General features: G+C 40.7%; 1 protein-coding gene across 7 annotated transcripts in view; it reads left to right on the top strand.

The window, feature by feature from the left end:
* Positions 1-14,814, top strand: part of LEF1 (lymphoid enhancer binding factor 1) — a 118,675-nt gene that overhangs the window by 92,516 nt on the left and 11,345 nt on the right. For 3 of the 7 annotated variants that reach the window (XM_087724197.1, XM_087724195.1, XM_087724193.1), the window contains one exon: positions 1,099-1,139. The exons of the other annotated variants lie outside the window; for them this stretch is intronic. In XM_087724197.1, the coding sequence (XP_087580323.1) occupies positions 1,099-1,133 (35 nt within the window). In that variant the 3' untranslated portion in view covers positions 1,134-1,139. The remainder of the gene's footprint in view (positions 1-1,098; positions 1,140-14,814) is intronic. 7 annotated transcript variants of the gene reach the window in all.

Raw genomic sequence — 14,814 nt, 5'->3', positions numbered from 1 at the left:
GAGAAATTACTGAAAGACTGTCCATGTATGAGTTATTTCTGAAAATTATAAAACTAACTATCAACTTATATAAGCAGTACCAGTTCAAAATAATTAAGAAGCAATGACAAAAAGTCGACTGCCTTTTATTATTTGGTACCATTAGGGACATGGTGGCTCAGTGGCTAAGAAGCTGAGCTTGTTGATCAGAAAGGTTGCAGTTCAGCAGTTCGAATCCCTAGCACCATGTAACAGAGTGAGCTCCCATTACTTGTCACATCTTCTGCCAACCTAGCAGTTCGAAAGCACATAAAAATGCAAGTAGAAAAATAGGGACCACATTTGGTAGGAAGGTAACAGTGCTCCGTCCGCCTTTGCCATTTAGTCATGCTGACCATATGACCACAGAGACGTCTTTGGACAGTGCTGGCTCTTTGGCTTTGAAACACAGATGAGCACCACCTGCTAGAGTTAGGAACAATTAGCACATATGTATGAGGGGAACCTTTACCTTTACCATTGCTTAGATTCAGGAAACATTAATTGAGAAGCTGTTTTGTTTCTCCGTGCCGTAAATTGCATTTTAGCTTCATCAATCCACTACTGAGTTCCAGAAGGGTGAAGAATATTCCCTTTTGGGGGCTGTTAAGCAGAGGTTTTAGATCAACTTATTTCTTCATTGGGGAAGAGTCCATTGGAGCAGCTTATGAGCCTTGTAAATAAATCAATACATCTCATGGATGAATTAGTAAATTCATAGAGCTAAACAGACCTGTAAATGATTTAAATCGAAGAAGAGGGGTTTTATATTCTTCTAAGAAGACTCCAAACCAAACTACTTCCATATTGTTGCCAGGAAAACTGCAGAATCAAGCACCATTCACAGAAGACTTTTTATTAACATACAGCACATTAAAAAAAATAGAAGTGGTTTAAAATCTTTCTGCTGAAAGCATCAGTGAGGTGTTCTCTTTTTAAAAAAAATGGCTGGTATAAGAACCATAAAAGGCAGAGAAAATCAATCAGCAATGCATATTCTAGCATAAGACCTTTTATTTGGGGTATGCAAAAAAAATTATTCAGTGAAATTTGTTTAAAAAACCCAACAATCTCCTACAGGTACCGCCCCACGAATGACAGCTGCCTACATCTGAAGCATGGTAAGAATATTTATATATACATCAATAGATTTCCTAAATCTTTCCTACATTTAATATTTGGGGAAAAATCAAGAAATTATAGCACACACAAATTTAATGTGCTACCCTCAAATGAATGTTCTTATGATTAATGGTTTTTATACCGGCTGCGTATTTTAGAGCCAATTCTTTTTTCCTTTTATTATTTAATTTCATCATGCAAACTAACTATACCTCACTGACTAGCTGCAAGTCTGAAGCCCAATGACTTTAATAAGCAGTTAAACCATTTTGACTGCCATCATACTGCAAAAATCTTCACTAGAAACACATTAAAACCAAACTGATTTGTTCTCAACATTATTTTCTAATCTTCATTGGCAGGAAAAAGAGCATTTTTATTTCAAAATACTTATACATTGTAAGTAAAGAAAAACAGAACACCTAATATAATGTTTGTTATTTTTGGGGAGGTCTTATTATTTTTGAGGTTCAGGGGGTGGCGAGCGTGGTCACTTCATGGCTGCTGCTGTGTTGCAATATTTTGGGGGAGGTCTTATTTTCAGGGAAACAGTGTGGGGTGTGTGTGTGTGTGTGCGTGTAACATTTGTGTCATTTCATTTGTATGTTTGTGTTGTAGCATTTATGAATGCTAGAAAAATACTTCAATATTTCAATTTGAGTTTAATTCTTCCAACATTATGCTACGAATTGTGGATAGTGAATTCCAATATCAAGCATGGAAATCAGGAAACTCAGGCAGCTCAAATAAATATAAGGGTTTATTGCAAACTTATGCTCTCTACAAGAATCTGAACTACTAATGGTTTAAGCAAATTGATGATACATAAGAGTCAATGGAATTAAAGGTGGGCTGGACTTAGATCTCTTGTGGGCATGAAGGGACTCAAGACTGATGACACATTTGATCCTTCCCTCGGGTTCAGCTGGGTCATCTCCTACATCCAATGATGTATTTAAAAAATAAAAATTCTTACATTAAATATTAACATGTAGTATCAAAATTTGAATGTATCTAATATAACAACCATTTAAATCTGACACTGAAGTTATTTCAGTGGTACATTTACCAAATCCTGCTGTTCATAACCATTAACCAAATAATCACCTTTATTAAGCTTCAATTCAAACACCTTCATTCATCATTAATCAAATAATATTTTTTCATTCACTATCAAAATATAGTTATTGGGAAGCTTAACCAGTCAATAAGCAGTAAAACATATTTTAATAGATATAAATTATTGATAAAGTGGAAATAATAAAGTCTAACTATGAATAAATATGTGCAGACTACTCTGCTTTTTACAAAGGATTCTAGGTTGTTCGGGTTTTTTTTTTTTTTTTTAGTGTTTTCTCCACCTAATATGCTAAATTTGAAAAATAGTCCATTTTCAACCCTGGTGAAATTTCCTGAGTTTTAAGATGTTCTCTGTTTTGGGCAGTTCAAGCTGTTTCCGTTGCCTAAGAATATGGCTTTGTATTACAATAATATTTATATAATTTATATTTTAATTATAGTGAAAGAGAGTCTTTAACAATCAAAGACACATCCTACAACTATTTAAAATTACAATATACCTTGAATTTGGGTACAAAGAGTGATAATGCTCTTCACATAAATACTTGCATCATCATATTTTTCATCAAAAAGTTATGGTCATTAGTATATTGGGAGGGTTTCTTGGAGGGTGGGGGCTTCAGTAATAAATTGATCATCTTGTGCAAGTGTTAAGAAATCAGAAGTCTAGAAGTGAAGAAAACATTAAACCGTTCTCTTACCATATCTGAATTCTTCCTGCTTCTCTTCCTGACTTGCGCAAAATAATAGAAGTAGTACTGGCCAGTCCAACCACTTCACTGCAGAAATCCCCATTAAAGTATCCTTTTCAGATATCCACCTTGCTACTTCTTGAACACATCTAGTGGAGGAAATCCACCGTTTCTCTGGGCAATTAGTTCCAGTGTCAAACTGCTCTGTTATGCAGGATTTTTAAGCATTTAATTGAAATGTGCCTTTCAATAAAATAAATATATTGTTCTGTATCCTGTACTTATTTTTTATTTAAGTTTTGTTATTTTTCAATTTAAAATACATACATTCCATCTTTCTTTAAGCAGTGTGTCATCTGGGCACAGATATTTCTGTGGGACATAAATTATATTACATTGTACAGTTAAACCTTATAAATCTCTTCATTTCCTTCTTAACATGTCTTCTAACATATCTTCTAATATATATATATATATACAATAATAACATTGAGTATTGTTATTTTCATTTCACTAATGCTAACAATTATCATTTTATTCTTTTCTCAGTCTTAATAACATTTTCTATACTTCTTTCTATCTTCTTTTATTTCCAATTTCCTTTTTTATTCTCTAACTGTTGGTAAAAGACCTCCTATATCGTATAATAATCAGATTGTTCTTTCTCCTTAATTGTCAATGTTAGTCCTGTAATCTAGAGTGGTGGAAAATAAGTCCTATTGCTTTAATATGTATGAATCTTTTTAAGTGTTTGAAGAATGCTAGGATATGCCTCCTCGGTCTTCTGTTCTTGAAGCTAAACATTACCAAATCCTCCTATCTTTCTTCACAGGACTTAGTGTCTAATCTTTGGATCATCCTCATTGCTCTTCTTTGAATCTGATGCAGTTTGTCTCAATCATTTTAAAATATGCCCAGTACTGGACAAATCTTTAAGATATTATTATACAAAGTACTATTATCAAATCACTATTTCCCATCCTATAACTATGCATTTGGTTTCTTTTTCTAAAGAAATAATTGTCCATTAAGTTTCTATTGGTTTCCCTTTAAGTTTCCATTGGTTTCCATTAAATTTCCTTTATTCATTTCTTGAAGATCAAGATTCTTTTCCATTTTATTTCTGCCTTCTAGAATATTTTTATCCCATCCAATTTTGTGTCATATGCAAATCTGATAAGCATTCCCCCTTCTTCATCTAAGGCATTAATAAAAATTTGGAAATGTACAAGACTACAGACAGAACCTTATGATACCCACTCAATACTTCATCCAGTTTGATGAGAATTTTTTAAATACAGATTTTTTTTTAGCCAACTGTGTATCCATTTAATTATCATACCCTCCAGCTCATACTTAATGAGCTTGCTAATCAGAATGTCATGGAGTACTTTATCAAATGTTTTTCTGCAATCAAGATACCTTAACTCTACAATATTTCCACAATTTATTAGAGAAACTAATAAAAAATGAGGTAAAGTTAGTCTGGCAAATTTGGCCTTGAGAAATGTATGCGACTTTTGGCAATTACAATATTGTTTTCAAGGTGCTATAAAATGATCCTTTTATGATCTGGCCTACAATCATCCCTGATATTGATGTCAGAATGACTTTTCTGTAGTTTTCTGGATCCTCCTTCAAAGATGCAGGCAGGACTTTGCTCTATCAGTCTTCTGGGACTTCTTCCATTCTCCAGGATTTATTAAACATGAACAAGTTCCTCTTCCCGTACTTTAGGATGCAGTTCAGTACTCATTCAACTCATTCAAAATAAATAGGCATTGTCCAACCAAGTGCCAACTTGGCCCATTTTAAACCTTTGCTTTCCACATACAGCCACAGCCACAGCCACAGCCACAGCCATAGCCACAATTATTGGTTTACCTCCAGTTTTTTCCAAAGAATCCGAATTCACCATGAAATGAGATGAAACTAACACAAGTAAATGGCACCTATCATACTAACATAGTATTTGTAGCATACCTTTTTGAAGCAATAACTCAAGAAAGTGCTTTCTGCAGCTCTGAATAATAATAATAATAATAATAATAATAAATCACTACATGTGAGGGAATGTGAAATGCCAACTAATTAAATGCAACAAAAATGAAGCCTACAAATATTTAGGCATTCTACAGTTGGATAACATCAAGCATGGAGAAGTAAAAACTATTGTCAGGGGAGAGAGCAGGGGCACAAAAGATCAGCTTCTAATTGATAAAATGATATTAGAAAATTGTAAGAACAGAAAAACGAACTTGAATATGGTCTGGATTGAGTACAAAAAGGCATTTAACTCACTGCCACATAGTTGGATCATAAAATGCTTAGAAACAACTGGCATTAGCAAAAATATTACATCCTTTACTGAAAAGGTGATGAAACAATGGAGAACTGAGTTGGCAGTAGGGAATGAGATCTATGGAATGGTTAATATCAAACGAGGAATTTTCCAGAGTGATTCACTTTCACCTCTTCTCTTCATCATCGCAATGATCCCACTAGCAGTAATCTTAAAAAAAATGAAATTAGGCTACCAAACAGCCAAAGAAGCTGAAAAAATTTCGCATTTACTATATATGGATGATTTGAAACTCTATGGAAAATCAGAAATAGAAATCCAATCAGTGACAAACACAGTCCGAGTATTCAGCACCGATATTTCAATGCAGTTTGGCATGGAAAAATGCGCCACTGTATCCATAAAAAGGGGCAAAATCACTGCATGTGAGGGAATTGAAATGCCCAATGGCCAATTAATTAAATGCAAAGAAAATGAAGCCTACAAATACTTAGGCTTTCTGCAGTTGGATAACATCAAGCATGGAGAAGTAAAAACTATTGTCAGGTGAGAGTACACCAACAGAGTTAGGAAAATTTTGAAATCTAAATTGAATGGTGGAAATACAATCAAGGCCATAAATACCTGGGCAATACCAGTTATAAGATACACAGCTGGTATAGTTAACTGGACACAAGCTGATTTGGATCTTTTGGACCGAAAAACCAGGAAACTAATGACAATGCACTACAGTTTACATCCACGTGGTGATACTGATAGACTATATCTGCCCCGAAAATCAGGTGGTAGAGGATTATTACAAGTGAAGCAAACAGTTGAAGAAGAAAAACATGCACTGGCTGATTATTTAAAAGAAAGTCAAGAACATCTATTAATCAAAGTAAAGAACAAAAATCTACTGAAGGCCCAACAGACGAAACAAGAATACAGAAAAGATGTGATAAAATCAAGAATGGAGAGTTGGCAGAAAAAAGCACTGCATGGCCAATTTCTGGAAAAAATAAAAGATAAAGTGGACAGTGAACAAACTTGGTTATGGTTAACAACAGGTACATTAAAGAAAGAAACAGAGTCACTAATCCTGGCTGCGCAAGAACAAGCTATCCGCACAAATGCCATTAAGGCCAAAATCGAAAAATCCTCTGATGATGCCAAATGCAGACTGTGCAAAGAAGCTGATGAAACTGTTGATCACATACTCAGCTGCTGTAAAAAAATCGCGCAGACTGATTATAAATTGCGGCACAATTCAGTAGCACAAATAATCCATTGGAATTTGTGCAAAAATTATAATATTAAAACAGCAACAAACTGGTGGGAAAATCAGCCTGAAAAAGTCACCAAAAACCAGATGGTCAAGATCTTGTGGGATTTTCGCATACAAACGGAGAAAATACTGGCGCATAATACACCACACTGGTTGAGAAAAATAAGGTTACAATCATAGACATCGCAATACCAGGTGATACTAGGGTCGACGAGAAGGAATGTGAAAAAATTGCAAAATACCAGGACTTAAAAATCAAAATTCAACGATTATGGCACAAACCAGCAGTGGTAATTCCAGTGGTAATTGGCACACTGGGTGCTATTCCAAAAGCACTGGAATTACATTTAAAACAGTTAAAAATTGACAAAATCACCATCAGTCAAATGCAAAAAGCCGCACTGCTTGGATCTGCACGCATATTACGAAAATACGTTACGACGTCCTAGGCCCCTGGGTGGGGCCCGACTAGTAACCAATGCCAAATCCGGCGAAACAACTGGCCGCTGTGATACAATTGTACAACAACAACAACAATAATAAAGACAACTAAGTCAAAAGCTGAATATAAGAAAGAAGTAATTTAGAAGCGAGCTGAAAATTGGAAAATTGCATAGCTAATACTTGAAAAATATTGAAGGCAAAGCTGACCAAAAGCTAACTTGAAACTGGTTAAGATCAGGAGCACTGAAAAAAGAAACAGAAGGCTTTATTTTGGCAGCTCAAGAACAAGCCTTAGCCACAAACTACATGAAGGCAAAAATTCAACATGTTACCACCAACAGCAAATGTCGCCTCTGTAATGATAAAGACGAGACAGTTGGGGGATACCAATACTTTTGGCTATGTCTGTACATTTCTACTGTTTTCCTTGATGACATGTCCCCTCTTCCTATCTTTGTGCTTTATTTCTTTCCAGAATTTTACTTTTGGGTAGCCACAGTTGCTGCTTCCACTGTCCTTTTCTAGTTCTCATAAGAATATTTTCCACTTGTATGTTATCATTTACAAATTGTCTTTGGCTTACATTTAGTGACCATCCAAAGTTATAACAGCACTGGAAAAAGTGATTGATGACCATTTTTCACACTTATGACCATTGTATCAGCCCAATGGTTACATGATCAAAATTCAGATGCTTAGCAACCGACTCAAATTTATGATGGCTGCAGTGTCCCAGGGGAGTCATGTGATCATCTTTTGCAGCCTTCTGACAAGCAAAGTCAATGGGAAAGCCAGATTCTCTTAGAAACCATGTTACTAATATTTACTTGACAACTGTGGTAAAAAAAGGCCATAAAATGGGCCAAAGCTCACTTAACAAATGATTCACTTAGCAAGAAATTTTGGGCTCTATTGTGATCATAAGTCAATGACTATATAGTTTTAAGAGCTCTCTTTTCCCCCATAAATTTTTCCCACCAGAGAATTAGTGGTGGGATTCAGTTTTTTGTTTTTTTTACTGTCAGTTCTGTGGCCGTGGCTTTGTGGGCGTAGCAGGGGAAGAATACTGCAAAATCCCCATTCCCTTCCCACTCTCAAAATTTCTGCTACCGGTTCTCCAGAACCTGTCAGAACTGATACTACCTTTATTAAAACCCACTTTTTAAAACACAAGATGTCCAAAATATTCAATGAACCATGTAGTTTTTTTTAATGTTTAAAATCAAGAACTCCACCATTACACAATCACTTTCTACCCATATTCCTGTTAACCTCCACTTTTTATTCATAAGTCTTCTCTTTGCCTTTTTCCATTTCCCAGAGCTGCCCATTTCCTTGCATGCAAAATATCTAAATGCCATGAAGTCTGCAAATCTTGGAAGCGGGATAAATTGTATGCAAAGTAGAGACAAGTTAATTAGTCTAATTTTTATAATCCTTTTCACAGAATTTGGGTAACTTGGCACTCTGTATGTTATCACTTGCTACAAGCAGAAAAAGAAAAAGACCAAGAAGTTCCCATTCTTTTAAAATAAGGTCTGTAGGACACATCCAGCGAAACATTAGCGGAAGCTGTCTTAAGTCAGGCTGAGGCTGATTTTAGGCTTTAAACATCTTTAAATATAACTGTAAGCTTGTAAACATAGTCTCATCCCATAAAATTGTATTCGGTTCTAAAACGGGAGCTTTCACATATGACCTTTCCCAAATATTTTCCCCAGTCCTACTTGACCTTTGAAATCTAATTTAGGAAGGTAAAATGGCTTGGTTTTGCTGATATCTGTGACCATATAAATATACATAAAAACAATACAATAAATAAACCAAGTTGATTTTGGGGATCTTCACAGAATACGTTCCTTGGCATTTGAGCCTTTTAGCTATTATTGTCTTTTTCCCATCCTTAATATTAAAAACAAGAAAAAACTGTGGAATGTAAATACATGAACCAGGCTACAGATTCTTCTTAGTCCATAACATTAGCGTGCAAGTGGCAGGAGAATCAGGATAAGTAAAAGGATGCATCAAACAATACATGAATAAGCTGCAACAAGAAGAAGAGATAACTGCTAGTTTAGACCAAACTACAGTGAAATCTCACTTTCCCCAATTTCACTGGTAGCGTTCCAATTTTCCTTGTGATTTATAACATGTGTAAATTTGCCTGATGATGTAATCAGATAAATAATGTAAATCCTTGCTATGCTGTCCTCTTCAGCTCAATGGACATTTCTGTTAAGAAAATAGAGTAAAGTCAGATGAGATTTCATAGTGTTAAAAGCTTCTTTGGGCATTTTATTTCAGGATTTAAATTAAAATTGGCTGATTAACAGGATTTAGGCCAAGTAGGGAAACATTTTCTGTTGCATTCAAGAGAAAATCTCCTTCCAACCAGCCATTACTTTGTGTGAAAATCCCACCAGCTATTTCAAGATCTGCCTGTCATTTCTTGAATGTATCCAGTTTACTACTGTGGCAAGCAAGATGCTGCATTGTGAAGCATTTACATTTAATTTAATTTCCAACTGGTCTTTTCTATTTAAGGATGGAAATGGCCGTGCTGTTAACCAGAAATATTCCAATATTATTGAACTATATGTGGGTATTAAGCCAATGGTACACAATGTGAGATACATTTCCCCCCCTGCTTCGAAACTTTTGATTAAACATAAAATAAAGAAAGGAATTGAAGATATATGGAAAAGTAGAAATACTTAATGCCTCTCTCATAGTGCAAAGTGACTATGACAGTGCATCAAGTTTGGTCTAGTGACGTGATGGCAAACCTATGGCACACGTGCCACAGATGGCACACAGAACCCTCTCTACTGGCATGCAAGCCGCTAGCCCAGCTCAGATCCACCATGCATGCATGTGCACCTCCCACCGGCCAGATGATTTTCGGGCTTTTGCCAGGCATGCAGGGGGGGAGGAACGCATGCTGGAGATGTGTGCACAGGGGCATGGGAAGCGCAGGGGGTGCAGCGCCCCTGCGGCCCATTTTTGGTTCCAGGAGGCTGCAGGGAGTCCTACTAGGACAGTGGTTCTCAACCTTTCCAATGCCACGACTCTTTAATACAGTTACCGGTACTCATTTTGCGGTGACCCCCAACCATAAAATTGGTGGTTCCTAAGACCATCGAAAATATGTGTTTTCCGATGGTCTTATGCGACCCCTGTGAAAGGATTGTTCGACTCCAAAAGGGGTCCTGACCCACATGTTGAAAACCACTATACTAGGGCTATCTTTATCAACTGCCCTTGGAGTCAGACATCAGAGAGGCAGACGAACAGCTGGACCCTGTTCCCAGTGTGCACATGCACAGACGGGAAAGCTAAGAAACAAGGGTCAACTTGGGAGTAAAGCCACAGATGGACGATGAATGGCCCTTCCCATAGGGAATAAAAGAGGAAAGGGGAGGGGTGTTTGCAGGAGACAATTAGTTCATTCCTGCATTCTTGCCAACTACTGCAGCGCCTGAAAGATATCGGCCTGGCCACTCTCCAATTGTGAACTATCTTGAAAGCCTATGGGCCGGGACTTTGCTGGAGAGGAATTAACTGTAAATTAAATAAAAGGGGTTTATCGGAAGGAGAACTCAGCTTGGTGTTGCTGGGGAAGCCTAGGTCAGAACAGAAAGGAGATGAGTGCTTGCACCGACATATTGAGCACAACATTTTTCCAAATGTTTCTCTCTTCCCTTTTATTGTACACTCTATCCATATTTATGTTGACTATTAGCTCATTGTATTCCTTCTGTACTGCTATTATTATTTAAAGCAGTTGTAGAGATCCTGTCCACATATCTAATTACGAGACGTTAACTTCCTCAAGAAAAAAGAATCAATCAGGTAAGGGTAGTTGATGATCTGTTCAGAAAGTGTATTATACAACATGCAATACAGGCTTATGGAGCTTATATAGAGTAGGGGAAAAGATAAATCACAGTGATAAATCAAAATTTCTCCCAGGCTACAAAGGAATATATGGGGATGATGCCAAGGGGTACTGGAGCCAGTCAGCATTGCATGTTTTTGGGATGGTAGTAGGGAATTTAATTGACACTCTAAAAAGCCATTGAGCCACAAAAGTCTGCTGTACTTTTATTCTTTTATTTTATTTGCACAAGTTGACATCTTATCTGATTTGTACTTTTGTAACTATTTTTATTGCTATTCTTATTTTTAATAAGAAAGCATTATGTAACGGTAAGAAATTATTTAAATTTAAGCTGGAATTTAGACCCCAAGCATAAAATGATACATTCACCATAATGTACTTGTTCAAAACTGAAACTTTTTAAATCTCCTTTTTAAGAAACAACAAGGAAATTTGTTTTTTTTTTTAGAACAAGTTATGAAAATGTCCATAAGCATAAAAGAGTGGTAACCTCTAGATGAGATGGGCAGCACAGACATCAAATGAATAACTAAATAAATTGTTTCCTGTAATTTATACTAAAATTACTGCTTTTCTCCACAAGCATCCCAAATTCAGGTTTACCAAATTTCCTTAACTGAAAAACTAAATGAATACTCTACTGTTCTGAGTCAACACTAGGTTTAAACTAGAATGTTTTAGCATGCTTGTTCATGTTTATTTAGTGAAGAAAGTAACATCTCAAGAAGATGGAGCTATTATATTGTTTAATACTGTGTATTAGATTGTAAACTTGGTTGTAACCCTACAGAGAGCCTGGTTTTTCTTGTTTGTCTATAATTGAGTGACATCTGCTGGAGGAATCAGGGAAATGAACTTATGATTTAGAATCCTTTTTTTTTTCCTGGTTCAAGTTTTGCCACCAAAACAAACATTACTATTATAAAAGCTTTACTGACAATGCCAATTCTTTCCTAAGTTGGTGCTTTCAAAATATGTTGGGAAAAGTTGTGAGATTCCATATTATGGATACATTACTAAGTATTGTTGACCTGTGAATTGTAGATTGGGGCACATGTAATCCATACTGAAGTTGCACCAAAAATGGACTGCAGGAACCTATATGAGTTGGTCACCAGGACACATAGAGAAAGGACGTTGGTCTTACCTGAACGTCTATTTTCTGATGGGAGGAGGGAATGGTCACACGTGGGTTTTATCACAGCCTGATTGGTCCAAGGCTGAGAGGAAATCTATAAATACCGGTGCCTGTCCATTGCTAGCCCAGATTCTCGAACATGAACGGTACAACTGAAAAACAAGAAACAACACAACAAACCCCGGGAAACACCCCCCGGGCCCTCCCCTTGGCCCCAACAGACAGAACCCAGGGCGGGTTGTGACCATTCCCTCCTCCCATCAGAAAATAGACGTTCAGGTAAGACCAACGTCCTTTTTCCAGAATGGGAGGAGGGAATGGTCACACGTGGGACATACCCAAGCTAAAGTCCCAGGGAGGGAGAACAGGAACTCTAGGAACCAAGGGGAGCCTCAGCTGCCACCCCCTGTAGGACCCTACGACCGAAAGACGCGTCCGCTGACGCGAAAGCATCCAGACGATAATGCCGGATGAACGAGGTTGGAGAGGCCCAGGTAGCCGCCCGGCAGATGTCTTCAAACGGGGCCCTCGTGGCCCACGCTGCCGAGGTTGCCGCGCTCCTTGTAGAGTGCGCCGTGACGCCTGATGGAACCGGCCGCCCTGAGGCCACGTAGGCCTCCGAGATGGCCTGACGCAGCCAACGGCCGATGGTAGCCGAGGACACCCTCGAACCCAGAGCTCCAGGTAGGAAGGAGACAAACAAGGCCTCCGACTTGCGGAAATCCTTGGTCCGCCGGAGGTAGATCCGCAAGGCACGGCGGACATCCAGACGATGCCAAAGACGCTCCCTGTCAGTGGACGGACTCGGGCAGAAGTCAGGCAGGACGATCTCCTGAGCCCTGTGAAAGGGGGTATTCACCTTGGGGACGAATGCCGGGTCAAGGCGAAGGACCACTCTGTCCTGGTGAAAATGACAGAGGTCGTCCTTACAAGACAGGGCGCCCAGCTCGGATATACGCCGGGCGGAAGTGATGGCCACCAGGAAGACCACCTTCAGTGATAAGAAGCGCAAGTGCACCGAGCGGAGAGGTTCAAACGGGGCTCCTGTTAATGCCTTGAGGACAAGCGGAAGATCCCACGTGGGGAATCTATGAACGGGGGGGAGGCCTGAGATTTGCCGCCCCCTTGAGGAACAGCTTGACCAGAGGAGACTGGGAAAGAGAAGAAGATCCCGCCCCCCCCAAGACCGAGGACAGAGCCGCCACTTGGCGACGCAAGGTGTTTTGCGAGAGCCCGTCCTCCAGGCCCTTCTGAAGGAAATCCAAGACGTTGGGGATGGTGGCTCTGACGGGAGAGATGCCCTTGGGGGAGCACCAGCGGACGAACGCTGCCCAGGTGGAGTTATAAATGCGGGTCGTTGAGGGACGACGGGCCGCCTCGATGGTGCGAATGACCCCGGAAGACAGATGAGCCCCCCTTAGAAGCCGCCGTTCAAGAGCCAAACGGTCAGCTGAAGCCACTGAGGCTCTGGGTGAATCAGGACCCCCTGCCGTAAGACCACCTCCCCCTGCGGAATCCTCCACGGGGAAGTCACTGACAGCTGAACCAGGTCCGCAAACCAGGGTCTCCTGGGCCAAAACGGGGCCACCAGAATGACCAGGGCCCTTTCCGTCACCACCTTCCTGACGGTCCCCGGGATGAGTGGAATGGGGGGAAAGGCATAGAGAAGGCCCGGGGGCCACCGGCTCCTGAGGGCATCCGTGCCCTCTGCCGAGCTGGATTGGAAATGGGTGAAGAAACGCGGGAGTTGTGTGTTCTCGGGAGACGCAAACAGGTCCACCCGGGGGGACCCGAACCGACGACAGATCTCCCGGAACAGCGACGGGTGGAGTTGCCACTCGCCGTTGTCCAGAGTTGCTCGACTGAGCCAGTCCGCCTGGACGTTGGAGAGTCCCGAGATGTGCTCCGCCACCAGGGACTGTAAGTGTTTCTCCGCCCACGACCCCAATCGCAGAGCCTCCAGCCAGAGGGCTCTCGAGTGGGTCCCGCCCTGACGATTGATGTGCGCCTTGGTGGCCACATTGTCCGTCAGGAGGAGAACGTGGCTCCCTTCCACCGAGGAGCGAAAGTGACTCAGAGCCAGACGCGCGGCCTTCAGTTCCAGCCAATTGATGTTGTGACGGAGGTCCGAGGCCGTCCATCTGCCCTGAGCCATCCGAGAGCCCACCAGGGCCCCCCACCCGAACAGACTCGCGTCCGTGGTGACGGTCACCCTGTTCGGCTCCCAGAACAGACACCCCCGCTGGATGGCCGGGGAGAGCCACCACACCAGGGATGCACGGACTCCCGTCGAGATGCGGAGAGTCCGAAGGGAATTGCTCATTTGTCCCCTCTGATAGGGGATAAGCTCCCATTGAAGGGGCCGAAGATGGAGTCTGGCCCACGGGACAATCCCTATGCAAGAGACCATCTTGCCCAATAACTGCGACAGAGAGAGGATGGAAATGGAGCGCTTTGTGCGAACGCTCTCTGCCAGCCGACGGAGGCTGACCTGCCTCTCCTGAGACAGACGCACCTCCCCCAACTTGGAATCTATGACTGTCCCCAGATGCAGAATGCGAGTGGAGGGAGTGAGATGGCTCTTTTCGAAGTTTACCGAGAACCCCAGGGCCTGGAGGCTTCGAATGGTAATCTGAAGATCTGAAACGGCCTGAGACAGGGAGCCCGCCTGAAGCAAGACATCGTCTAAATAACATTGGAGGCGGACCGGGACCGATCTCAGATGGGCCGCCAGAGCCGCCAGGACCTTTGTGAAGGTCCTCGGGGCCGAGGCCAGGCCGAAGGGAAGAGCCCTGTACTGGTAATGGTGGGGCCCGTGGGAGAACCTCAAGAACCGGCGATGAACGGGCA

Source organism: Thamnophis sirtalis, unplaced genomic scaffold, assembly GCF_051295495.1.
Source record: "Thamnophis sirtalis isolate CommonGarterSnake01/CBP01778 unplaced genomic scaffold, rThaSir2_p1.2 scaffold_10, whole genome shotgun sequence".
In the NCBI taxonomy this organism is placed as follows: domain Eukaryota; kingdom Metazoa; phylum Chordata; class Lepidosauria; order Squamata; family Natricidae; genus Thamnophis; species Thamnophis sirtalis.
This window is presented reverse-complemented; position numbering and strand designations above follow the sequence as displayed.